This window comes from Arvicola amphibius, chromosome 6 (assembly GCF_903992535.2).
Source record: "Arvicola amphibius chromosome 6, mArvAmp1.2, whole genome shotgun sequence".
NCBI lineage: Eukaryota > Metazoa > Chordata > Mammalia > Rodentia > Cricetidae > Arvicola > Arvicola amphibius.
Genome location: NC_052052.2, coordinates 153,036,185 through 153,063,648, shown reverse-complemented (window position 1 = coordinate 153,063,648; position 27,464 = coordinate 153,036,185). Strand labels below are relative to the sequence as shown.

Sequence of the window (27,464 nt, the reverse complement as noted above, 5' to 3'; positions counted from 1 at the left end):
GAGGCCTGCCATGAATATAGAAAAGTGCCCACAGACAGGCGAGCATCAATTTGGCTTCAGATATTAGCTGCTGTCAACTTCCCGGGAGCAGATTATAAAGTCTATCTAGAAATAAATAGCAAACTGGAAGCTAGGTTGCTTTATTGTGGGGAAATGAATGTGCCTATGAGAATCAGCCAAGGTTTGGTCAAGGGCAGACAGGCTCCGGTCACCGACAGACAGGCTCCCAAGAGCCACCTTCTCTTAGTTGAGGCCACTGTCTTGCTGTCGGGTGAGCAGGAGAACATGGGGGCAGAAGGCTCACACTTATTCTCTCAGAACCCTGCTGCTCGCTCACAGAAGTCATGGAGTAGGATCTCCCTACAGAGGCTAATGTAAGCATGGTGAGAGCCTTCCAGGGCAGCAGCAGAGTAGAGAGCGCCACAGGGGAGTCACGTGGCCCTCCTCTACTCTCTCATGAGTGTAAGCCCCACATTCTGTGAGGACTGCATCTCCAGAGCAGGACCATTTCAGCGCCCAGCAAATGCAGAGTCCTGGAAATGACTGTCCCTGTGTTTACCCAGCATTCCACTCTCAATCCATGTTAGGACTAGACCCGGAGAATTTCAGTAGCATTTACATGATTTCCTGTCACTTACTCCACTTGTCTGGAAGGCAAGGGGCCAGGGTATCAGAGCAGTGGTATCTCCCTCAGTCTCAGAGAACCTTGAAGGGGAGGGGAGACAACAATGGCTGCTGTGAATCTGATAATGAGACAAGAAGCCTCGCTGCATTTAACACTCAGGTAGCAGTATCGTGGGGTCAAACAGCCATAGCCAACATCTGCTGCATTTACTCAGGTAGCAGTGTCATGGGGGTCAAACAGCCACGGCCAGCATCCTTACAGATGATCTGTTGAAACTGTAAGTTCCCAAAGATGGAGACATATGCACGCCGCCATCTGCACTGAGAATTTCCAATAGCTCCATTTATGTTGTTCTGAGAATGAAGAGGGAATGTCTTGCATTTCTCAGTCATTGTGCCATGCTCGTTCCTCAACACCCAGCGAGGCCAATGGGAGGGAATGAGGTCTATCGCGCTTGGGCTAAGCAGTGGGAGAGCTTGTAAGGGATGCCCAGTCTGTCTTCTCTCACTCATGAGACTCCTCAGTGGGGCCACCGGATGGGCCTGCCAACAGTGAACAATGCCCTCTGTCTGCCATGGAGAAAAACAACAAGTACACCAGATTTTCTCAAAGCTTTTAGCTTAAATACTGCTTACTATCAGTTTCCTCTGCCAGGACCCAGGGTCAGCTCAACAGATGGCCAGGAAGCAACAGCTGTCTACAGGAAAAGATGGTTTTAGTGGCAGCAACTCAAGTCAACGTGCTAGATCGAGCAGAATAAGGAAGACTCTGTCTACAAAGACATCTCTTTGCACATCTAAGCAGAGTTCAGGAGAGCCCCAGACAGTGACAAACACCACCATGGCTCTATTGGCATAGCTTCACTCTTTCCTGTCTTTCTCCTGTAACTGGCTTGTTTGGAGAACAAGTTTACACACTAAGAACACTGTCCATGTGACCCCAATTATAAGGGAGTTCCTTCCAATTGTCCATGTGATCCCAGTTATAAGGAACCACCCGCTAAGTGCATCCTTGCCTCTCAGCAGAGCCCTAAATACCCGAGGGACAAAACTTCAGAGGGCCATAGTCTAATAGTTGTACCAAACTGGGGATAAAATGGCCACTAGAGGTTCATGTATAACTTAACCACTGGAACCAACAGTTGCAGAAGGAGGTGAGTGATGACCCCAAAGGCCCTACATGGAGGCAACTGTGTCAATATCCCAGCACAGAAGCCCACCACAGGCCACGCCCAGCACCGGATCAGTGAGGAAGCTCCGTAGAGTTCTCCCAAGGTTCCTGGAGATGCTGTGAACATTTTCCTCGGCTGCACAGGAAATATAATCCCTAACTTAATCCCCAAGACAGTGTGATAAACCCTGCTTTGCCTGTGAGAATATTGAGGTTAAGTAGCTTGTCCAGGGGCATCTAGCTAACAAATGATAAAGTACAATTCAAAGCAGAAATCCTTACTCCCAAACCTATTAGTGATTTACGCTGTGTAGCTTGTTACTGAGCTCTGTGCAGAGATAAGTCTCTCTGGTCAGACGGCCAGCCTAGACTAGAGACAAACATTCACCCCAAAGCTGCCCTTTCCTAAGTCTGAGACTTCTCCAGGCCCCTGGTTGAAGCAACAGTTCAGTCGTTGTGAGGAGGCTCTGGCCTCGGCCTCAGCAGCCCCAGGTCAGAAGCCCTGCCCACGCCTGCGCCCTCCCTCCAGTGCTTGCCATGGCTTCCCCGGCTCCAATGTTCCTCCTGGGTTGTGTAGTGTTCAAGTGCTATGACGCCATTTTCCTGTTCGCATTTTGTTTTTGTTTTTGTTTTGTTTTTACAGTTCGTTGCTCACCCTAACTGTCAGCAGCAATTGCTTACCATGTGGTATGAAAATCTCTCAGGCTTACGTCAACAGTCTATCGCTGTGAAATTCCTGGCTGTCTTTGGAGTCTCCATAGGCCTCCCTTTTCTCGCCATAGCCTATTGGATTGCTCCGTGCAGCAAGGTACAAACTGCTTAAGGTGTGCATGTCATTTGCAGTTATTTCTTCTTTTCTTAGCACTTCCTTCAAGTCAGCAGAAGAATTCCTTCTGTGTTGTTCAAGTACTAAGTCGGAGCTGGACTGGGGGAAGCACTTGCCCAGCACACATAGGCTCGGGGTTTGAGCCCTGTACCACAAAGAAAGATGAAAATGAAAGGAGGGAGGGAGGGAGGAGGAAAAGGAGGGAGAGAAGCCCTGATAGACCAAGCAAAAGTAGAAGAGCCACAAAAAGAAAAAAAAAGATCTCAAAATCTGTCTTTAATTATCAGTTTTTAGAGAGAAAGGCAGGTAATGAGATGGGCTGTTATGACCTTCAAGGCATCGCTGAATGAGTAAGCAGCAGGACAGAGAGTCAAAGTCCCTTCCCTCTACATCTGCACAGCGTGCTGAGTGTGTCCTCCAGCTCACAGCACACCAGCCATCATCATGGCGTAGGAACAACCACTGCTCCCTGAGGACTTTCTCTTCATTATATGTTCTTTTTGGGATAGTCCGTTTTACTCCCTGATTGCATTAGAACACGTGTGCTTCAGGAAGCAGTTCAGAAATGAGACCCAGAGGGCTGAGGACTGAGCACAGCTCATGCCAGGCCCTGCAGACTTGCTGCAACGTCCCTCAGCCTCCATCAAGAGGTTCTGGTCCACATGGCCGATGAAATAGACTGCAAGAAGAAATGGGGGGAACATCTAGAAAGTAGGAGGCTGAATTTTGCCTAGGGAGGAATATCAGAAAGGTAGAGGTGACAAGAGGAATGGCCCTATAGGTTCTCTGACGCCTGTGCTGCTGTGGGCTTCACCTTCCTCATGGCCCAGACATTAGGACCAGAAAGCACCCACACCCCAGCTCCAGGAAGAGTTTGTGCCCCAAACACCAAATCATTAAGAAGCCTTGAAACATATCCCATGGGGTTAAGATTGTCTTCAAGGCTTTCAAACTACATTTATCTAGGGACAGATTTTTGAAAGGCATTGAGCTCAGGTGACCCTGAGTTCTCAGTGGAGAAGAACACGGGAGTCTACAGGGAGATTGTTCCATAGACAGCTTGAGCAGCTAATGCTGTTAACACAGTGTTGCCACTGAGCTGAACCTCCTGTCAAGCCCACTAGTGGGACACTAGGGTCAGAAAGGTGAGGCCAAGAATTCAGACTGCTGCCCCGCCACCAAAGCAGCCAGGAAGGGAACTCAGTGTCTCGGTGTAGGTAAGCAGTCCCCGAGACGGGCAAGCTTCTCCCACAGACAGAAAACTCCAAGACTGAACTGTGTGTCCTCAACATCTATTGGGAGTCCTGTTTCTATGGCAGTCTCATGTCATGGACTTCTAAGTCAAAATTCTCCAAACAATATATATGTAAGCAAGGTCAGGATTTTATTTGGTTTTGTTTTCTGTCCTTTTTTAAAATGTCAGAGAGTGGCTAGACCTGAACTGGGGTGCCGTGGGCCACAGGCTTCAGGCACATGTCTTAATGCTGTGTCTTGAAGCTGCAACCAAGCAGTCTATAGTGGATTGAAACACCCCTGCCCAAACATACACGCATGCACGCACACACGCGCACGCACACACACACATGCATAGAACCTGTGTGGCCAGGAACATCTGCATTTACTCTCTTGGGTCTTCAAGCACACTCCTGAGAGTTCAGTCATTAAAATAACATGACTGAGGGACTGCTACCAGCTCCCCCCACCCCCAACAAAACTGACTGTGACAGCTTCCAGGAGCCCGGGGCTAGCGAACACCAGCAAACATCCGCACCTCTGTCTGCTGGTGCCTTGTGGAAGACTTAATTCTTCTTAAACTTGTGGTATGTCTGAAAAGACTCAGAAAATAACATATACATGTCCAACCCCACCCCTGAAAAGGTCTATTTGTGGGGAGAGCATTCTGGGAGTCCCAGGTCTAGGAAACGCAGAAAGCTAACACAGCGTGGACACGGAGGGGAGAGCCACGGTCATCTCCTGAAACAGCACAGAGAAAATTACTGCGGCAAGATCTAGTGCTTGACTGGGGCTTCCTTTTCTCTTCAAATGCTTGACTGACAGTTAGTGCTCCAAAATCTTTCACTAAGACCAAAGAAATAAAACACTCATGACAAATATAAGCTGATCATGAAGCCACTTGTCCCTTCAGCACATTTACCACTGGGCCGGGGCACAGTGGACGCGTGACCGACAGGCCTGAGTCTGTCACACAGGGTGACTCTCGGGGGCACCACTCATTACAAGGCAGGAGTCCCTCATTAAAGCGTTTGTCAAGCTTGCTTTGAGACAGCTAAGGGACAGATAAAACAGTCAAGATATTTTTAGTCTTTCCTTCTACCACTTAGAAAAAAATCTTTTCAAGTTTGGCAGAGATGTTGCTGGAATTTCAGAGAGGTCAGATCTTACGTGTGACAAAGCCAGCCAGTAGGGCTCCTGATGCGCAGAGTACCATGTCCTCTCAGGAGGAGACACTGGGAGGAGTCTCATAGGCTGATCTTCCAGTGAGGTCACCGCTCTCATGGCTATTTCTGTAGTCTCATGAAAACACAATGTCATTCCAGGGATTCCATGTTCCAATGACATTATCACGTGCCCAGATATTAGACCGCCATATTCATTTATAGATGGACTTGTAAAATGTCACTGCCAAACTTCACTGACTGGATCGTGTCCATCAGCATGTAGTGACTGCCAAGAGGCTCTGTTCCCAACCTAATGGTGCATTCTCTTCCTAGGGACAATTACCAACACTGAAGTTATCAGCTTAGCCTTCTGAGATGAACTCATTATTAATTTCCTATTGAACTCCTAAGCCTGTCTTTTCAGTTTTGGGGGTCCCTAAGAAAGAGAGTTAAGTGAAGAGATGACACAGCCAGGTATATCAATAGCAGTTCAGCTTGTTAATTTGTCATCTGACAAGCATGAGCAAGTGACAGGCATGTGCAGGCGAAGGCAAGTGCAGACATGGGTAAGGGGCAGGCCTTCCAGGATCGAGAAAAAATTAATAGAGACTTTGTTCATCATTCCTCACTGTCATCACCAACACAGGTATGGCCAGGAAGGCCAGTGAGTTCCTGAAAATGTCTGCTTGAGTTCAGTGATTCCTAGGCATCTTTATCCTCTTAGCAAGGGCTCCTGTGCAAAGGGAGCCTTCACTGCTAATTAACCATTTTCCTGTCCTCTTCAAGTCCTAAGCTAGGCTGAATACCTGTAGAAACCTCAGGCAGCATCTCATCAGCAGGAGGGATCAAAGTCAGCATCAGGGCAGTGTCGCAGGGAGGCACGAGTACAGGTGAAGGAGAGCCGGGAGCTCAGTGGTTGACTAAAGTAGTCCCAGCAATCGGACGGGGAAAACTATAAACATTTCCCGGACCCAACCGGACGCCCTTGCAGTGTGCAGTCTAAAGCCTGCTGCGCAGCTCCTGTTCCGAAAAACACCCAAGTGTTTGCAGGCACTGCCCTTCCCTGCCCCAAACAAGCATCTAGGCAGGACAGGGCGGGTGAGTCAGCAGCTTTGAAGGATCTTGGCTTTGCTGGACCAAGTTTGTGGTTAGAAGCAGGAGTCCCCACTCCACACTGCCCAGGCGTCAACCAGAAGAGAACAGACTCCTCCACATTCATCTCTACCAGAAAGCAACGCTCCCTCCGCTACAGAAAATCACACAACAGCTTTCGTCACAGCAATGGAAGGAACATTTGTGTCAGCTGACCAGTGTTCCTCTTCCACTGCCAATACTTCTGCCACCAAATCCCAAGAGGTAGGCCAGCAGCAGGCACCCTGCTGGGACAGGACTGGGGCGTGTCAGAGGCGAGTCACCCCACTGCAGACACACTCTGACCCCCCCCCCGCAATGTCCGTTCTTATTTAGCTTTTACCACCATTTTTAACCCGTGCCTCCCAACTAGGAAATCAGGAGCCCCGAAGGGAAGGACCAACTCTTGGGGGCTGTTTTGTCTCTATCCCCTCTAGTGTCCACTCCAAACAGGTTCACAGCACACACAAAGACCCTGCATGGGTCCTTCGTGAGCCTTTGCAGACAAGCTCGTCAAGGCTCAGCCGAAGCAGGAGGGATGGTGCAGTGGGGCAAGCACTTGTTGCTATGAAGAGGACCGGGGCTCAGTTCCCAGCACCCGCATGGCAGCTCAGGTCTCAGGGGTGTCAACACAGTCTTCTGACCTCTGAGAGCACCGGGCACCCATGATGCACAGACATACACATAGGCAAAAGGTCATCTGTATAAAATAAATAAATCTAAAGATATTTTTCTAAAAATATCTTTATTTTTAAACAAAATTTTAATTATTTGACTGTTTAAGAAACAGTCAAGTTTCTTAGGCTTTGCACTGGAGTTCCCTAGCCCTCAGGGCCCTAGGTCAAGAACTCTCTACTGAGGAGGTGCTATTTCGTGTCTGTTACATCAGTCATTGCTTACCCTAACCACAGGAAGATTTTATCTTTCCAATCCCATTTTATAGAAGAAACTGAGACACGGATCAATTTAATTGCCACAAATACATGGCATTGTGATTATAACTGAGTGTATACAGGTCAAGAGATTTGCCCATAGTCACTGTGATGGCCTCTGTACATGTACACACAGCTCCAGCGACAGCCGTGTGCCAGCCCACGGTGCCTACTGTACACATCTTAGTTGCTGGCTAAACTTGAAATAGACTTGACTCAGATATTTAGAGCTGACTAGAATTTTCTAGAAAAAAAGAAATCAACTACCGCAGGCCAAACAACAGCTGTTCCCTTTCCCCTCATTAGAAACCCTACCTTATAAAAGCTACTATCACTGAGTGTCTCTTCTGCCCCTAAACCAGGTGTGGCCTCCCACTGTAATATGAGAAAACCCAAATTTCACACTCTCAAATGAATCTACTGTCATAAAAGGAAGACACCTGAGGCCTGGATTAGGCTTTTTGCTTTTAGATTTTGTTGTTTTAAATTGCTTTCACATGTGTTCATGTGTATGTCCATATGACATATGAATGACACCACGTGGGTACAGTTCCCCATAGAAGGCAGAAGAGGGTGCTGTTTCCCCAGGAGATGGGGTTGCAGGTTGTTTGTAAGCTGCCCAGATTCTTTGCTTTAAGAGAGTATCTCCTCCCAGGGCTAACCTGAAACTGTTTTCAAATTCATGATCATCCTGCTTCATCCTCCCAAATACCAGTAGAGGCTTACAGCAACGGCTGTGCTCTCCGCTCACAGGGCCGAAGCAGTGGCTGAGCTTCTTCAACACATTTCCAGACTGTAGGCAGGGTGGGCTGTGACCCACACCGCCCAAAGCCCCAGCAGCAGCTGTACCTTGACTGGGCTCTGACAATTCCAGAGCTGGGAGATCTTGCTAGGTGGGCTTTTGCCTTTTCTCTGCTCGTCGAGTAGGCTTGTGGGAAACAGTTCTTCCCCTGAGTAATCTGTTTCAGAAATTTCAATCACACACACACAGCCACAAACACACACACACAGTCAAACATACATGCACACAAACATACACACACACAAACACTCAAATACACATGCACACACACACCCACAAACACACACTCAACCACATAAACACACACACACTCTAACACACATGCACACACACACATGCACACACAAAAGCTGAGTTCAGTGGGATAACCTTATAATGGCAGTTCCTGAGGCAGGAGACTGCCATGAGGTTGAGGCAAAAAAAAAAACTGTCTCAAAAAAGAAAGTTGAGGAGAGGAAGAAGCAGGAAAAGGAAAAAGATGTGGGAGGAGGAGAGAGAGAATGAAGGCGAAAGAAAAAGGGAAGAAAGAAGGAAGAAGAGCCACTGAAATGACTGGGCCTCCTCTGTCAACGGTTTGCCCATAGACGCTTTCAAGTTCAGAAGAACCATCAATCCCTAACCTTGCCCTCCCTCCCTATTGACTGCATCAAGTGAAAACTAAGACCAGGGTAGCCTTCCAAATCAGTGGGAGGCACTGTCAGAGGTTTTTGTTGCATTTTGCAGGAAGCATAATCGTTTTTACAGGCTCATCTTCTGCTAGCAGATAATAATACCCTGAAAAGATATCGAAAAGAAGATAAATCTCCTACAGCAGGGACTGCAGGGACATTCACAGCCACCTTGGTCGGGGAGACAGAAACGGTTCTGTCCCACCATATTCTCACAGGGCCCATCAGTGGGAGACCCCAGAGAGAGCCTACAGGGAAACTTGGCAGCCATCTTTTAAGATGTGTCTTTCTCAGTGTCTCCATCTTTCTTTGGTGGACTTTCTGGGAGACACGGATCTGGTAGCCCATGTCTGCTCCTCTGCCAGAGTCTCAGCTTCCCTTGCTGCTTATGAAAACGCAGACAGTGACAAGAAAGACCGTGTGATGGCCGCTGGAGGGTGCCCGTGGGCACAGAAAATGCCCAAGGTCAAAAGGTTGCAAAATGAGGCTCCAAGATGAAGATGACAGTCCTCTAAATGTTGAAAAATTTAAACTAGATCCCAGTATTTAATTCAGATATGTCTTGATTCTATTGGACTCGTGTGATAGACACTGTGTTTATCCTTCTACTCTGCATTACCAAATCAGTATATTTGCCCATTGTCAAAAATATGTCAATAAGAATAGATATTATATAGATACATACAGATATATATATACATATATATGAACTTAAAGCATTAATGCATAGAAATGCTATGTGTAAGGAGTGTGTCAACCTATGATTGTCAGATAAACTCTCTTTATGAAAGTTTATGAAGTTGTTCCCAGCTTGTCTAAAGGAAATAAACATGTGGGCACCAGTTACTTTCTCCATGGTCAGGGACTCAGTCATGACTATTTTAGAAAGATAAAACTCAGCCTTGTATAAAATTCCTATCAGTGTTCTCTATGACATCAGAATAATTATAACTCGTGTTACACTGTTGACTAGAAGAAGGGGTGGATACTAGGCAACACACTTTAGAAGAACATCATCAAGCCAGCTAACGCACAAACAGTATGCTGACCACAGCTGTAATTGGGGATCTTACCGTAGAGACCCTGCAGTGAATGAATGTCCACCATTGGTCAGGCCAGTACTCAGTCTCCAAGGTGACATCTGCTCCAGGACTCCTAAGGGAGGGAACGTGTGACAGTCAGAGCGTCAGTCACTGGTAATAACTGAATCCACACTGGAGGAGCTGGGCAGCCAATGCCTGGGGGAAGGGTCAGACTTGGTGTGAGAGATGAAGGTGGCCTAGTGGGGATGTGTGTGATCTCATCAGGACAAAGAACTTTAGCTGGAGGTCATTAGACAGAGAAGATGCTCCCAATGCTTACTCCCCAGGAAGGTGAATCCCAGGTCATTCTAGATGCATTGGAAATAATCACACCAATTATTGGGCCCCAAGGAGAAACCAGTGAGGTTTGAGAGATGGCATAAAGCCTGCGTTCTGTAAATACTTCTGTAAAATTACAGATGTCTGCTGAAACAGGCTCTCCCTGCGTAGCTCCAGCTAGCCTTAAAATGGTGACTCTACTGCTCTGCCCTAGAATTTTTTTCCAAGCAAGCAAGAAAAAAGTCCCATGTGATTGCAAAGCAAATAATCCCTGAGTAGAAAATGAATCAAAAGTAAGAAAAACAACAGCAAAAATTCCACATATCAAGGTGCATCAAATTTCATAGAAGTGTAGCTAAAGCCACAGCAGGAACCATGTGGTTCTAAGTAAATTTATCAAGATTCAAGAAAGATGGAAAGTGAACTATCTAAGCCTGAAGCCCAGGCAAATGTACAAAACTCAACGTGCACTTTTAAGTTGTAGTTCTGTTTAGCACTGTTTTCTCAGGTTTGAAGGGTGTAAAATCCGACCCATGATGCTGAGGGTACCTAGGCCAACAGACATAACTTGATTATGTATCTGTGTGTTCTACTGTACTCCCTCGGCCCCTCCCCGAGACCTAGAAATAGAGAAAAAAAAACAACCCTTGGAAGTCAGTAGAACTTAGATTTAGTTAAATAGCCACTCGTGTATAAGTACAAGAGACAATGCCTGTGTCCCTTCTGGCTTCTGCCCAAGATGGGCGATTCTCTGGTTAATGTGTGGTTTCGTGCAGTAAAGCGATGTTCACAGAGAACCGTGCCCACCTGACCTGTGCCATGCACACTCTGTCTCCAGCTAGGACGAACCCTGAGGAGCCCCTTCATGAAGTTTGTAGCCCACGCCGTATCGTTTACCATCTTCCTGGGACTATTGGTCGTGAACGCATCTGACCGCTTTGAGGGGGTTAAGACCCTGCCCAATGAGACCTTCACAGACTACCCCAAACAGATCTTCAGAGTGAAAACCACGCAGTTCTCCTGGACGGAGATGCTCATCATGAAGTGGGTCTTAGGTAAGCCACCCTCTTTCGCTCCTCTGACTGATGATGCCTTCTAGACTCCCCTTCTGCTGGGCACACTCTGGGCTGATGCACCAGCCAACACAAAAGTCAAGAAGCGTACAAGAGGCACAGAGACCCCAATTTTGAAAGGAAATGTTTGGGGGGGTACCCACTAGATATTCTTCCATACAGTGTACTGATTATGATTATGAGGTGGCTTTACCTGGGAAATGAAGGTTCCCTCTTCCCAGAAGACACTAGCTTATGCCATTATGAAAAAAATAGCCTAATCAATACAGAGAGTAGCATGCGTTATTTGTTTAAATTAGTGTGCTAAAGAGGTTGTAAGATTCCTATCTGTGGTGATATTTTATGCTGTCAAGGTTTGTCTTGACAATAAATGGCTAATTTGAATTGTAGAAAATTGCTATTAATTTAATTTCTAACACCAAAACCTGCAAATAGATAATACGTGGGGAAATGCTCAAGGAAAAATATTGAAAATTTGCTAAAGCTATTATCAATAATATAATAAGCAAAACTTTAATAAATGGAAAGATTCATATTGCAAAGATTCAGATTTAATGGGGCTTTTTCTAGTAAAGTGGAAGTTTAAAAATAACTGAAATAAATTTACGTAGCAGCAGGAGTCGATCCACTAATTAAATTGGTTCAACAGCATTCACCCAGATTTTGCTTTGGTGGCAAATGTTTAATATTTGTTTAATTGTCACTATGTTTGTAAGTATTAAGTCAAAAAAGTATTTAGGGCTGGAGAGATGGCTCAGTGGTTAAGAGCACTGACTGCTCTTCCAGAGGACCTGAGTTCAATTCCCAGCAACCACATGATGGCTCACAATAATCTATAAGATCTGGTGCCCTCTTGTGGCCTGCAGGCATACATGCAGGCAGAACACTGTATACATAATAAAATAATTAAATCTTTTTAAAAAATATTCAGGATCAAAGTGTTTATGCCATCGAACAGCAAAATCATAAACAGATATGTAAAAAGTTATGCAACACATGGCCTGTACTGATATGTAGCCCAAAAAGGTCACAAGAGTTGAATTTCCAGAGAGCATAATGAATGCCCAAGCTGAGATCAACTGGAAACATGGACCCTACATGGACCACACAGGAGGATGTTTTGACTTAGGGCAGTCAGAACAGCCATGCCATGCTTCTCAGGGTCATGTGACCAACTGACAAGCCTGTGACTTCATCGTGGAGTCATTAACCCTAACTCTGAAAAGAGACACTGAAGCCGGGTATGGGTTAGGGTATGGTCTTTTACAGTTCAGAATCTAGTCCAGGTCTCCCTTGGACATCCTGGGTTTAAAAAAAAAGTCAAACATTTTAACACTAGGTACTTTCAGATATTCACACACTGAGTTTATTGTGAGCAGAAGTTTCTGTCCCACAAGCCTCTCCCAAGTAAGCACAGAGGATTAATATTAATTATAAATGCTCAGCCAGTAGCTCAGGCTTATTACTAGCTAACTCTTACATTTTCAATTAGTCCATAATTTTATCTTCAACTTGTCATGTGGTTTGGTAACTTTTCTCAGTACAGCATGCTTCTCTGTGTCTGCTCACTACCCCTTCTGACTCTGCCCTTCTTCCCAGCATTCTGTTTGTCTCTCCTTCAAACCTTATTCTTTCCAGCTATTCACCAGTTGGCTTCATTAAACCAATCACAGAGACATAAATTCACAAAATGTAAAGGAACATTCTACAGTTTGAGTAAAAATGTGTTTACAGTGCAAATTCTGTACTCACCCCATTTTCCTACCTGTATCCCAGACTGCAGAGAGTACAAGATCTCTTCCTTTAAACAAGTATAGTTAATGCTAAGCCTCCTGAGCCATGACTTTCTCCCGAGGCCTTCTATGGCTCATCCTAGAAGTCAGAGCATTAAAGAAGCGAGCTGCATCTCTACCCAGTAGGCCTCTTCTCTGACTTAGACAGCCTGGGAGAGACGCAGCTCCAGCCAGCAGGCCTCTGACTTACACAGCCTGATTCCCCTCTTGGCCATCAAAGCAGAGCTGAGTTTAAGGACTTGCACATGAGATGTGTTGGAGAAGATAAAAGCCCACTCACAGTGACCTCTTTCTTGCCAAGTTTAATGCATAATAAAGACTTCACTTTCTTACTAAAGGGGAAAATTGCAAAATGTTTATTACAGTTAATTTAAAAAATACGAAACTCAAGAGATGAACAGGATGAGCCTCCCATCATTAGGGTTCATGGCCAACCTTGCCCGCTTCCCCTTTTCCTTCACCTCTGTTATTTTGAAGCAAGGTCAGGGAGCATAAATATTTCAACTGTTAAAAAAAAGGGAAGGAAGGAAGGAAGGAAGGAAGGAAGGAAGGAAGGAAGGAAGGAAGAAAGGAAGGAAGGAAGAAGGAAAATCGTGTTGTTGCCAAGTACTGTGGTGCACACCTTAATCCCAGGACTTGGGGGCAGAGGCAGGCAGATCTCTGAGCTCAGGACCAGCCTGGTCTACAGAGTGAGTTGCATACCAGCCAGGGCTGTGTAGACTATGGCAGAACAGTGAAGTATTGCTTCTTTTTTTCTGATCCCATGCCTTCTCTGCTTCATAATGCTGATTTGTTTACCATGTCTGTGAATTTTAATCCAAATGAATTGTTTTCATTTCAGGTAGACTTCAATTTGTGAAATTCATATTTTTATAAGTCTCAATTTTTTATATCGTTATATTGTCCATTTCCTTCCCCAATGTGTTTATACTTCTTGAATATATTGTATATATTTATGATACCTTTTAAGTCTTGACTGTCATTTCCATGTAATTTCCACAGACTGCTTTCTCTTAGAAATTGGCATCTATCAATGTTGATCGGTAGTACTTCACATATTGTGTTGAACAGCTGAGTTTTATTGCCTGAGTCAGTTTCTGTTGCTATAACAGAAAAACTAAGGCTGGGTAATCCATAAAGTAAAGAGGGTTTCTTTGGCTCTTGTGGTGGAGGGGGTACCTAACATAGGACAGCTGCATCGGACAGGACCTCAGGGTGGAATGTGGAAGGAAGCCAAATGCATTACTGGATGCTCCCTGACCTTGCTTCAACACAACACAGGGTGCAATAAAAGAGGATGCAGGTAAGGCTGACCATGGGCCCTAATGTGGGAAAGAAGATACGGGAGGCAAATTCACCCCATGAGAACCCCTTCCCTTCTCAAGAACCCTTCATCATTCATCCACAGGAGCAAGAAGTCACTAACAGGAGGAAAACATTAACTCATGCCCCCAACACCCCCTGCTGTGCCCAACCTCCCCACTCTGGCACACTGGGCACTGAGCCTCTACCTGAGCTTTGGCAGAGATAAGCCATTGTCAACTGCATGGTCATCCTTCTAGAGAGCTGTTATGCAGATGGGGCTTAAGCTATTGCCTATCAGCTTGGGTCATTCTTCAGGTGTCCTAGGAGTGTGGCTCAGGAATTTACCATAAGACTATTTATTTATGGCTGTAGAGACTCACTTCTGCGTTCCTTACTGGAGGCCTCAAGTGTCAGCAAGGCCTTTCAGTTCTGGGTGGTTACAGCTCATTCTCCCGACCCCTGTTAGCTCTCTGGATATTCTGTGTGGAATTCCAGTCCATATGTTCATGGCTTGGAACTGAGCCACGGACTCTACTTAAACAGCCAGAGTCAGGTTTGCTTTTGGGCTTGCAGAGTCCCCTTCCCTCTGGAGCTCAGCCACGTGACATCTGATCACCTCTGCCTCTTCAGCCCGTCCCTGTGCCTGCACTCTCAGCTCTCTCTAGAGTGTAGTAGGAGTAGCCAGCTGCGTTCCCACCTGGCTCCCGCATGGCTACCTTAGCCCCAGAATAATTACAAGGAAACTGTATTCATTTAAACACTGCCTGGCCCGTTATTTTCAGCCTCTTATTGGCTAATTCTCACATCTTGCTTTAACCCATATTTAGTAATCTGTGTAGCAAAACGAGGGGTGGCTTACCAGGAGAGATCTTAACCTGTGTCCCTCTCGGAGAGGAGAGGCATGGTGACTGCCTGAGGCATCTGCCTGACTCTGCTTTCTTTCTCCCACAATTCTGCTCTGTCTACTCTGCCTACCTAATTTTCTGTCCTATCAAAGGACCAAGGCAGTTTCTTTATTAACCAATGAAAATAACACATAGACAGATGACCCTCCTCCATCACCAGAGCACTGCAGAGGGGGGATGGGCTCCTAGAAAGAAAGCAGGCCTTTCCAGTGGCTTCCCTTTCCCTAGGGCCTGTGCTGCCTCTTTCTGATGTCTGCAAACAATTCTTCATTTTACTCAACTTCTGGGAACAGAAACCAAAACACATCCTCTAAAAGAGAACCAGAAACCTTCGTCAAAGCTGAAGAGGCCAGGCATGGGAGCACATACTTGTAATCTCTGTAACTCTGGAGGCTGAGGCAGGAGACTCACCAATCTGAAGCCATCTTGAGCTACAGAGGGAGAGGGAGAAAGGGAAGTGGGGAGACAGCTGGGGAGAGACAAAGAGAGACTCAGGATGCAAGAGCAAAAGGAAATAATTCCTCTGTATCTCCCTACATATAATCAGCAATCAGTGTTCATTAATAGGGAGGTAAGTGGACTCCTCTCTCCCTTCAGGTCTTGAGATTCCATGAAAGCTGAGCAGCCAGAGAGCACCCTGCTCCCGCTGTGGGAAGCTGAAAGCATCTGGGACAGAAGGGGTGGTGTGGCCTAAAGCCCAGAATCAGTAGCAAACTGGATATGTTCCAAACAAGGATTTCTGAGATCTTCACATTCAGGGACAAGAGAGGCGATGGCAATGGGGGTAGAGCCGTTGTGGCTTTTAACAGAGGTGACATTCTACAGCTTCAGTTCTTCTGTGAGTGCTGTATTAAGAATGGGTGGTTGTGGGACAAGAGCAGAACAGGGTGCCAGTTACAAAGCCCCTATAGGAGTTAGACATCAAATGGTTAGTGAGAACAGGTCACGCTTTGAAGGTAAAATCAATATTTACTGCTGAATTACCTGTGAGATGTGAGAAAATGAGAACTATCGGGAACAATTTCTACTATTATAGCTTGCAAAATGGTATCAAAGAAAGTCATTCAGTAAGATGGGAAAGACCAGGGTGGAGCATGGTGGGGCAGAGGGAATGCAGACTCCAGTTTGAGATATACACTATAGATTTTCTTCAAAGGGCAAAGATTTACACCATCTGGAGAGAAACTAGAGTATATCAGACACTGAAGAGATGTCAAGTACTAAACGGGTATGTGCGTCTGAACTCTGGAGAAGCTGGGGGCTGGAAACAAATTGAGCATGGCAGTATATTTAAGCAAATTATGGTATCACTCTGATTTTGAAAGTGGACAGATAAACTAAAGATCAAGCCAGAGGCCATAGCAGTGTTAACACGGGGAAGATGAGCACTGTCTAGCAAAGGAAAAGGAAATGCAGAGAGTAGTGAGCCACAAGGCGGAGCAAGGAGCCAGGAAGTGTGGCCAACAGATGGCAGGATGCTGCATCCTGAGGCTGGGGCATCTGGAAGCAAAGCTCCTGAGGAGGTGACAGGAAGTATGATCTAGTGTCCGTGTCCAGGACTTGGCCTTACGAGGGGCATGGGCAGGAGCCCAGGTCCAGCTGAGGGCACAGAGTACACGGTGTGGCTGATATGGTATTAGAGGTGCTGACGGTGTTGGCTGGGCATAAAGTACACGGTGTGGCTGATACAGTGCTGGAGGCGCTGATAGTCTTGCCTGGCATTTTCTAGCCATCACTTTTTCTCAGCAGGTCCATTAAATGTTAAGCATTTCATCATGTATTAGGCAGCCAGATATCAAGGAAACAACAATGAATATTACTAGTGTGATCTTGCCCTAAATAACTTCTGGTGCTCTTTAACTGTTGCAAAAGTAATGACTTTGAAAGATCTGACCATCATCTACAGAAGGTGCTTTGCGCTGGCATGCCTTGAGATTCAGCATCCAAGCCTGTCTCTGCTCAAATACAGGAGAGTATGAAGTAGCATTATGCCCTGCTGACGGCCTTGGACTTCTGTTCTGACACAGCTAAGAATGCCTTTAACTAGCTGCCAACAGAGATGCCCAAATCTTTGGTATGTTGCACTCCAGATGTGTAGAAAGCTGGGCATGCCAGCTACACAGCGACACAAGCCATTGCTCCCTCCTCACCAGACGCAGCTCCGACAGTGACAACCTAGGGTCTTGAACAAGCCCAGCCTGTTTCCTTCAGATATGGAGGTCTTAGCCACTGAGAGGTGAAAGGTCTCATCCAGGCCCCCTGCTTTTGCCCTCCCCTTTCCGTGCCTCAACACAGAAGTGATAGTGACCTATTTAGCCCTAATCCTCATCACTGTGCCTCAGAACTTCTCATGGCTTTCCATTTCCCTCACAGTAGCAGCCAGTGCGGTTACAACAGCCTAGGAAGGTCTCTACTCCCTAACCCCTCTCTCTCTCCACCATCTTCCTCCCCACTCACTGTGTCAGCCCTCTGTTCTCCTTCTCTGTTTCTGCCCCTGAGGCTTTTCCCCAGCTCTTCTTCCTGCAGGGATCTGCATAGTTGTAGCTCTTACATATTTAAGTTTCTGTCCAGGTCTTTCTGTGAGAAGGATCCGGGAATGGACGCCAGAGTCTCACATATGCTAGGCAAGCAGTCTGCCACTGACTTGAGCCCCCAGACTCTCAAAGGTCTTCTTCAAATGAGGCCTTTATAATCAACCTGCTCAGAAATCCGAGTCCTCTTCTTTCCCCCAGTCCCTTCTCCCTCCTCTCCTGCCTGACTCAGCATTTCTGAAGCCACCCCACATATAGCTGACTCATCCTCTCCATGAGGGGGTGGGGATCTGGCTTCCTCAGTGATTTCCTTCAACGATCACATGGCACAGCCCTGTTGTCTCCAGCCCCGCGGTCTCCATCCCCGATGGATGACTGCCTTCAGAGAGCCGAACATGGAGCAGCCTGGAGGACACCCAACAGCTGCCTGGCTTCACATCAGAGCAGCGGCTCTGGGGCTTGAAGAGCTTGGCGGACAGTCAATTAAAGAACATGCCTCTACAGATGCCATCAGAGAACTATGAAGTCCTAGAGAGCCACGAAGACCAGAAAGAGTCTCCGAATCCGGGTTCCCCATCTAGGAATCTTTCTGTGGAAGACTTTCTCTCCCTAGTCTCTGAAAAGCCCACCATTAGTTGTCTTTTTTTATTAGTTATTAATCCACTCTTTCCTGGCAGGACGGGCATGCACACATGTAAAGGCTGACAGGCATGCACACATGTAAAGGCTGACAGGCATGCACACATGTGAAGGCCGACTTGCACACATGTGAAGGCTGGCAGGCATGCTCACACATGAAGGCTGACAGGCATGCTCACACGTGAAGGTCAGAGGCAGCTTGCAAGAGTCATTTCTCTCCTTCCACCCTGTGGGTTCTGGAGATGGAACTGCGGCTGTCGGGTGGCACCAACTGCTCTTACCTGCTGAGCCACCTCTCAGCTCTGGTACCATTTTCTTCCACACCTGTGAGCAGTGCCGAAAACTCCATTGATGGGATGAGATACAAATGTCAAGACAGCTGCAAAATACATGAAAACAGCAAAGAGGGGCAGGATTGGGACTGCAGTCAGGAAACTGCCCTGGCTGACCAGCCTCATCCCGCTCTGTGCTCTCCCCTCTCTGGCTTTAGGTTCTCACACCTGCTCCCTCACCTCTGCCCACCAGGGTTCTAAATTCTGAGGGCACATGTGAGCCTGAGCTCCTAATCATACCTCCATGTTTAGTCAAGAGGGCAAGCATATAATCCTGTTTCCATGATTCTGTCCTGGTTCTTATATATGAATTCACTCTTTCAATGGATCCTTTGGGTATTTAGCCAGGAAGTCCAAACATGATACCCCAGACTACTGAAGTTTCTTCTAGCAAGTCAAAGCATGTTACTACCCTGCTCATCATTTTTAGAGACTGCCCACAGGCTTGGGGTAAACCCCGGTTCTCAGCACGGCCTGAGGAGAGTCTATTAGGTTACAAAAAACTCTCTTCACCTTTGAACCTAAGTTCCTAGAGTGACCTGTTCTCCCACAGTTCTAGGCCACTGCACTCCCTCCTTCTGGCCTAGCTAATTTCTTTTTCCTTGGCCCAGGAGCCTCTCTTCCATGAATCCACCCTTCCACGAGGTCTACAAAGACACACAGGCACTCTACTTGGCCCCGTGACTGCAATGTTGACCCTCTTTGCCCTGTGCCACCAGAAGTTGGCCCCTGTATAATTTTTAGGACAGCAGCTGTACTGCCAAGTGGCAAACGGATATCTATAGCAAAGCTATCATTATCTGGTCAATGGATGACTTCTGACTAAACAGCTTAACCTTGTGCCTAATGCAGGGCAAGGTGGAGGTGGCAGAGCAGACAGCAAAGCGTCTGGACTGCTTGCTTGCCTTTGAACAACTGACTTGCCAACTTTGTACATGAGTTTCATCTTGAAAGTAGGGATAATTATAGTTGCTGTCAATCAGTGTATTTTGAAAAGTCAATTGGTATCTGTAAAATGCTTAGCCCAGGACTGGGCAACTAGAAGGAACTCAACAATTGCTGGCTGCTGTGATCAGAATAAAGGGGATAAAGAGACACAGACACATTCTTAGGAAGTTATTGGTATCATCTTTCTGCCTGCCAAGCAAATGAACCCCTAACATGGAGACAGCATTGTCTAGTAGGGGCAGGTGGAGAGCTTCTGGGTGTATTTACTTGCAGTGAGTTCTTGGAGCACCCGTCCTGGCCCAATGGTGAGAAACTGACTTCAGGAAAAGGGTAAATGTGAAACCCCGGCATACAGCAGCAGGAGCAGACCTCTGACTATTTAAGAAATGCACCTGTTTCTATCTGGGACACTCTGAAAGGGAAGCCCTGCTGAGTGCCATGGAGGCCAGATTAGGAGTGAGTGCCTTTCCTCCCTCTGCCGAGCCCCCTCTTCTAAGAAGGCAGGCTTTACCCTGAAGCTGTAGTGTGGATTCCCGGGAGGCTTCCTGGTGAGCTCTAGCTTCCTTCTCTGCCAGGCACCTCTCTTAATTATTGGTGACCTTGTTTTCTGAGCTCCAGGCATTCCCAAGTAATGGGAACTTTGCCTGGAGGAGTCTTGAGTACTGAGCATCCTTTATCCCTTGGGCCCCTGAGCTCTAAACATTTCTCTGATTGACTGCTGGGGCAAAAGACCTGGGGCTCAGCTACTACATCCTACACTGCCCCAGCATCTTGGAAGCAGGAGGCCCAATTTCCCTCACTGAAGTACTTAATTTCACACACTTCTGTTTTCATTAGGCAATTCCTGCTGCTCAAACCCTCACCCCACGTTACTTTTACTTATAGTTCTGGAATGACTTAAATTAACCTAGGCATTTAATATTCAAATCTAGGAAGGCTGACAAGGACAGCTGACCATGGAGTAATTTTCAAGGCCTGATGAAAATAATTTGCATTTCGGATTCATAGAGCTTTTAGTGTTTGAAGTTCCTCTAAAACACACTCAAAATCAAGGGACTTATCCAATGTCCCACTGCCAGGCAAAAACTTGAGCCCAGGGTTTGCTGACTCCCAAGCAGTAACCTGCCATGCTATAGAGGACGATGTCGTATTACACTATGACATTTAATTTTAATCTTGGGGAAGAGAAAAAAAAAAACAAATCCACATCTTCCCCAGCCTGTAATGGGTTTTCTAGTAACACTTTTAAATAAACAGATAAACGTTATGTTTCTGTGCTAAGAAACTTATGACAGGCTGAATTGCTGCCCACAGTTTCATGGTGAGCTGAGACATGGCTTTGTTAAGAGAAACACACTCAGGGGCTGTGAGAAGCCTTGTAAACAGATCTGCAGGGGTGGGGGCATTTCTCACGGTGGGGGCTCCAGTGCCATCTTCAACAAACAAGGCAGGATTCTTCTGTAGACAGCTGCTCTACACTGCTTTTTGCCTTGAAAAAAAATATTTCAATTCCTTTTATTTGATGGGCCTTTTTCACCACCGGATGCTAATCCAAACAGTCCCTGGGCAGAGTCCCCGAGGACTGAGGGCAGTCAGCTCCTGGCTCTCATATGTTCTGAGGCGGGACTAGAACCAGCGTAGCCACACTCTGAAGGATAGAGCCACCACCATCATCCACTCTCAGTACCATCTTAGACTCAAGGAGGTTTCAGCAGCTGAATCCTCAGAGAGGCCTGTTTTGTAACATGAGCAGCTGTCGGTGGGCTTGTCCTGCAGTCTGGGGAGACAAGTGTCCAGGGCAGAACCACTGGGGGATTGTGGTGTGGATGGTTCTGCCAGATGTATGAAGATGGAGGGAGACCACAGGGTTCTGACAGTCTGCCTTCGGTGTGAGGCTTTTCCTAGGGTTATCATGCACACACTGCAGGCGTCAAAGAAAGCAGTGAATATCATGTGATCTGTTCACTTGGTGAGGCGAAAGAGTCAGAATTTGAAGGGGCAACATGAAACTGAAAGTCCATCAAAGGAGGATCTGCAGACATCTCTTGTGATCGTCTGCCAGAGGAGTCAGGAATGTGAGCCAATGAAGAGGGAAGGATGGGGATGCCAGCTTGGGGTGTGACATCTCCAGCACCAGCAGGATATTCAGATACTAGCTGCAGTTCCTCTGTGTACTGGGAATTTCATTTTAAAGCTCTCTTAACCAACTGGGCAGCGGTGGTGCACACCTTTAATCCCACCATTCGGGAGGCAGAAGCAGGCAGGTCTCTGTGAGTTCAAGGCCAGCCTGGTCTACAGAGTGAGTTTCAGGACAGCCAGGGCAGCACAGAGAACTCCTGTCTCAAATAAATAAATAAATAAATAAATCTCTTAACTAAAAGTAGGAATATATTCACCTGTTAGTATTTACAAAGTGGCCACAGTACCAGACAGTGACAGGTCCAGAAGTCTATACACCAAAGCAGTAGCGAAGGCCAGCATTTCTCAACTTGTAGGTCGCAACCCTTTCACAGCGGTCACCTGAGACCATCGGAAAATACAAATATTTTCCATTACAATTGGTAACAGTAGCAAAATTTGACTTTTGAAGTAGTGAGGAAAATAATTTCATGGTTGGAGTCACCATAACATGAGGAGCTGTAAAAGCTGCAGGGTTAGGAAGGCTGAGAACCATTGCCAGGCCATCTCACGGGGCCATCTTAGAAGAGGGGTCGATTATATACCGCTATGTCTGTTACCTACTGTGAAGATTCGTCATTTTCAATTTCAGTTCATTAAAGGAAAAGTGGGAAAGACCAATAACCCTAAGCTTAAACTCACTGAAACAACCACAAAAACAGAGGAATCTGTAACTTGGATTAAACTGAATTCATATCACATGTGGGACCTTCAGAAATCCCTCCACTCAGCCTCGTTCATTCCTAATCTATAACGACTCCATAGTAAAGTGTGGGTTCCGGCAGCCTTCCCTCCCATACACCGCCTACAAAGTCTGACCGTGGATGGGGCCGGGCCCCTCTCCTCACTTTCAGAGGCGGTTTATCCATGAAGGTCAGGGACAGGAGCGCGTCTTCTCTGTCTTTGAAGGCGGTCTGTACCAATCTGTCTGTCTCTAGCTCCCCCTACACAGCAGACATGTGTGTTTCTACCTAGTTCCCTGGGCTCCTATCAGGGAAACTGAAGATGGGCCTGACCTTCTCCCACAGGAATGATCTGGTCGGAATGCAAGGAAATCTGGGAGGAGGGGCCGCGGGAGTACGTGCTGCACCTGTGGAACCTACTGGATTTCGGCATGCTGTCCATCTTCGTGGCTTCCTTCACCGCCAGGTTCATGGCCTTCCTCAAGGCCAGCGAGGCCCAGCTGTACGTGGACCAGTACGTGCAGGATGTGACGCTGCACAACGTCTCACTTCCGCCGGAAGTGGCCTACTTCACCTACGGTGAGTTCCAGGGGCCACGTGTTGGGTCTGAGATGTGGGCGTGCCAGTCGCTTTGTCTGGTCCGAGGACCAGGGATTTGGAGCCCACGGGTGCCCCAAACTCTCTATGCCTACAGCGCTTACAGAATGTGGACATATTTGTGACTTAGAAATGGGCTTCTGCCTTTGGAAGGATGGGGTTTGTTTGGGAGAGGTTCTGGGAACATTTCTGTAGGTTTAGGGTTTTGTTTTCGAAGAATCCTTTTTTTTCTCCCCCTGACGTGGGGAATATATATACTGAAATTTTTCTGTCCATCCTGGATACTGTGTTCTACACAAAGGTATGCCCTGTTTTAGTTCTGCATTCTTTCTCGTGGTGAGATCAGATCTTAAAAGAGACATTAATACATTGATCATACGGGTTTGAAACTGGTTCCATGGGAGTTGGTGGCACAGCTTAAGGCTGGTGCCTCCAAGAAGCCTGAGGGGGGCTACAGAGAGCTCCCCTCTGGTGACACCAGGATTCTTGAGGGCCCTGCAGAAAATAATTTCAGAAGGAGCCAGTGTGAATGAGAGTTGGAGTTTATTTAGAAGGAATTTTTGTAAGTAACCCTAACTAAGCTCGTTGGATCACCCACCCCCCCAAAAAGCATAAAAGTAGAAGAGGGACCAGTTTGGAAGAGGGGGAATCAGCAGTAGCGACAGGAGAACAAAAGATAGTGACAGACAAACATGATCAAAGTGCATATCACAGATGTATAAAATATCAGCACGATGTTGTTGTATATAATTTGTATGCTAATAATTACTTTTTAAAAAAGAGATTGTGACATAATTTTGGGTATGGGCTTTAAGAGAGAATGAAGAGAAAAAATATTAGGCATCCACGTGTGGTGTAAGATTTTCAGAGTTGCTTTTCTTTACAATAGCTCCTCACACATGCACACACGCGCACATGTGGTATACAAACACAATTCTGGCAGCTTCTTAAGGTGCATTTGGAAGGGTTGCTAATGATCATTAACAAGGCCATAGGCTGGCCCCTGCGATGTGTGGGATGGCATTACAGCTGCTAAGGTAAAACTGTAGGTCACAAAGTTGCATAATGGAACTAAAATATTTTTTAATGTAACTGTAGAGCCTCATTGTGAGATACCCAGAAATTTGCAGGCTTATACCTTGGAAACGAGCAAGGTGGTATTCAATGGTCCAGTACATCATTGCTATTTTTGTATTATTCTTTAGAAATGTATTTCTTTAGAAAGAACATAGGCAACCTCCACAGTCAATTTTTAAAATATTTTGTTAATTCTTTGAGAATTTTAACAATACATTTTGATCATAGTCACCCCAAGCCTGTCCCCCAACTCTCCCTGACTTACCCCTACCTCCCCCAAGCCTGTCCTCCAACTCCTCCCTGACTTATCTCTACCTCCCCCCAAGTCCGTGTCCTTTGCTTTAAAAAAAAATCAGCTCCAGTTTGTGCTGCCTATATATTCCTGTGTGGGCGAGCATCCACAGGAGGAGCATGGTCAACCTGCTGGGAGCCATGTTTTTAAAGAAGACGGGCTCTCCCTCACATGCTAGAATGCTGACTGCACTTGTGCTGATCTTAATACAGGCGGCTGTAGCCATATTTAATGACTTTTTTGTTTTGTTTCATTGAAAATAGTTTTTCCATACAATATATTCTAATCCTGGTTCTCTTCCCCTCTCTCATCTCCTCCCAGATTCTTCCTACCACCCCAGTGGTTCAACTCAATCTCTCTCTCTCTCTCTCTCTCTCTCTCTCTCTCTCTCTCTCTTTCTTTAGAAAACAGGCAAATAAAAAATAAACAATCAAACTGGGATAAAACAGGGGAAAAAACAAAAAAAAAGCACAAGAAATACATACCCATGCAGACAGACACACACACACACAAATCCATAAAAACATATAATCAGAAACTATAAACAAAAGACCCATATGATTAAAAGAGAGAGACCAAAGTGTTATGAGACAAAACATCTTCAAAAACATCATTGAGCATTGAGTTTGTTTTGTGTTGCTTATTTACTGATGGGCATGGTGCCTGCCCTTAAATGTAGTTTGTATAGCCAGTGAGACTCCACGGGGGGGGGGGGGGGGGGGGAAGAACCTGACTTTTCCTCTGTCAGTAGCAGATAGCTTCTGTGTTGTGTGGGGGTGGGGGAGGGGATCTTTTCTAGTTCCCTCTCGGCACTGGGACTCCATCTGCCTTGGGCCTATACAGGCCCTGTGCATGCTGCCACAGTCTCTACCAAAAGCTTAACAACTAATATCTCAGGATAATTTTTTTCTAGCTCCTTCTATTTATTTGCAAATTTTATTATTATGTTCTTTTAACAGCTAGTGATACTCCCTTGTGTAAATGTATCACGTTTTCATTATCCTCTCATCTGCTGAGGGACAGCTCGGCTGTTTCCAGTTTCTGGCTCCTATAAATAGAGCAGCAATGATTATGGTTGAGCAAGTGTCTCTGTGATTGGATAGAGCATCCTCTGGGTATATGCCCAAGAGTGATATGGCTGGATCTTGAGGGAGATCAATTCTCAGTTTTCTGAGGAACCTCCACATTGATTTCCATAGTGGCTGTACAAGTTGGCAGTCCCACCAGCCATGGAGGAGTGCTCCTCTTGCCCCACATCCTTGTCAGCACTGAGATATCATTCGTTTTATTGATCTTGGCTATTCTGACAAGTATAAGATGAAATCTCAAGGTAGCTTTGATTTGCCTTTCCCTAATGACTAAGGTTGTTGAACATTTCTTTAAGTGTTTCTCAGTCATTTGTGTTTCATCTTTTGAGAACTCCTTGCATGGTTGGATACCCCATTTTTTTTTGAGATAAGGTTTCTCTGTCTGTGGCCCTGGATGTCCTGGAACTCACTCTGTAGACCAGGCTGGCCTCAAACTCACAGTGATCCACTTGCCTCTGCCTCCCGAGTGCTGGGATTAAAGGTGTGTGCCACCACCACCACCAGGCTAAGTACCCCATTTTAATTGGATCATTTGTTTTCTTAATGCCCAACTGTTTTTAATTCTTTAAACATTTTAGATATTTACTGTAGATAGACTTTTCTGCCCCACCAGCCAACTCCCAAATAACCACATGAAGATTTATTAATTATGATAGCTTGGCCAATAGCTTAGGCTTGTTTCTAACTAGCTCTTATAACTTTAGTTTGCCCATTTTTATTTATCTGTATGCTGCCCTGAGGCTTGTTAACCTAATATACAGATTGTCCATCCTGTTTCCCTGCTTCCCCTATGTCTCCTCATGACTCTGCCCTTCTTCCCAGCATCCAATGTACCTGGAAATTCTGCCTAGCTATTGGCTGTTCAGCATTTTATTAAACTAATCACAGTGACATATCTTCATAGTGTAAAGGAATATTCCACAACAATTAACCCTCTATCATATGCATAACTGGCAAAGATCTTTTTCCATTCTGTAGTCTGCTGCTTTGACCAAATGATGGGTTTTTTTTGCCATACAGAACTTTTCAGTTTCATGGGGTCTCATTTCTTCTTGATCTTAGAGCCTACACTAACAGTGTTCTATTCAGAAAGGCTTTTCCTATGAGTTCAAAACTATACCCCACTTTTTCTTCTATCAGATTCAGGGTACTTGTCCTTATGTCGGCGTACCTAATGTTTTAATTAGGCTGAAATTCTTGACTCTCAGATTTTAACCAGACCCCACATTGAGGGGTTCTTTGCCCGTCCTTTGTTCTGTTAAAGTTTCCTGTCTTTCTGTCTTACCTCAATAAGGCTTTTGTGGTTTTACAAAGAAGACAATATTGTTTTGTGTCAAAGAAAATCCTGGCCTTCAGTGAATTGAAAAATCATAGCCTATGATTTTTTTCATTTTATTTTGTGTATGGGTGTTCTGCATACATGTATGTCTTTACCCACATGCACACCTGGTGCCAGCAGAGGCCAGAAGAGGGCATTCGACCCCCGGGACTGGATGGCCGAGAGCAACCATGTGAGTGCTGGGACTGGAACCGGGAAGAGCCGTGCTCTTCACCACTAATGCATCCCTCCAGCCCTCTGGTAGCTAATTTTGTTCCCAAGCTTTGAAATTAGAAAGACCTGGAGTCAAATCCTAGTCTGTAGATTACTTTGCTGGTTTATTTAACTTTTTGTGTCTCCACTTTCTCACGTGTGAGAGGATAACAACATTATGTCAAAAGTTATGTTTGGGATTAAATAAGATAATATAGATGTTTGCATTGTCCATGAAAATAGTAAAAGCTCACTAAATAGTAGCCATTATTATTAACGCTACCTCTTTGGCCATTTGTTTTTAATCTCAAACATTGTACTGCATGTTGTCAAAAGAATAATGGCAGAGTAATGTTGGCAGAGACCGCTTGTTCGTTTCCAGCTACCCTGACCTGAAAAAAATCACACAGAAGCCAGAAACTGTATTATTACAACACAGATTGGCCTTTTAGCTCACACTTCTCATTGACTAGCTTTTATATCTTAAATTAATCCATTTCTATTAATCTGTGTATCACCACGTGGTTGTGGTCTACCGGTAAGATTCTGTCTGGCATCCCGCATCTGTCTCCTCTGGC

At 45.9% G+C, this 27,464-nt stretch overlaps 1 protein-coding gene across 1 annotated transcript in view; it reads left to right on the top strand.

Moving 5' to 3' along the window:
* Trpc7 (transient receptor potential cation channel subfamily C member 7) overlaps positions 1–27,464 on the top strand; it is a 112,971-nt gene that overhangs the window by 55,684 nt on the left and 29,823 nt on the right. The window contains exons 4-6 of the mRNA XM_042055336.1: positions 2,439–2,603; positions 10,753–10,969; positions 22,647–22,880. Of these exons, the coding sequence (XP_041911270.1) occupies positions 2,439–2,603; positions 10,753–10,969; positions 22,647–22,880 (616 nt within the window). The remainder of the gene's footprint in view (positions 1–2,438; positions 2,604–10,752; positions 10,970–22,646; positions 22,881–27,464) is intronic.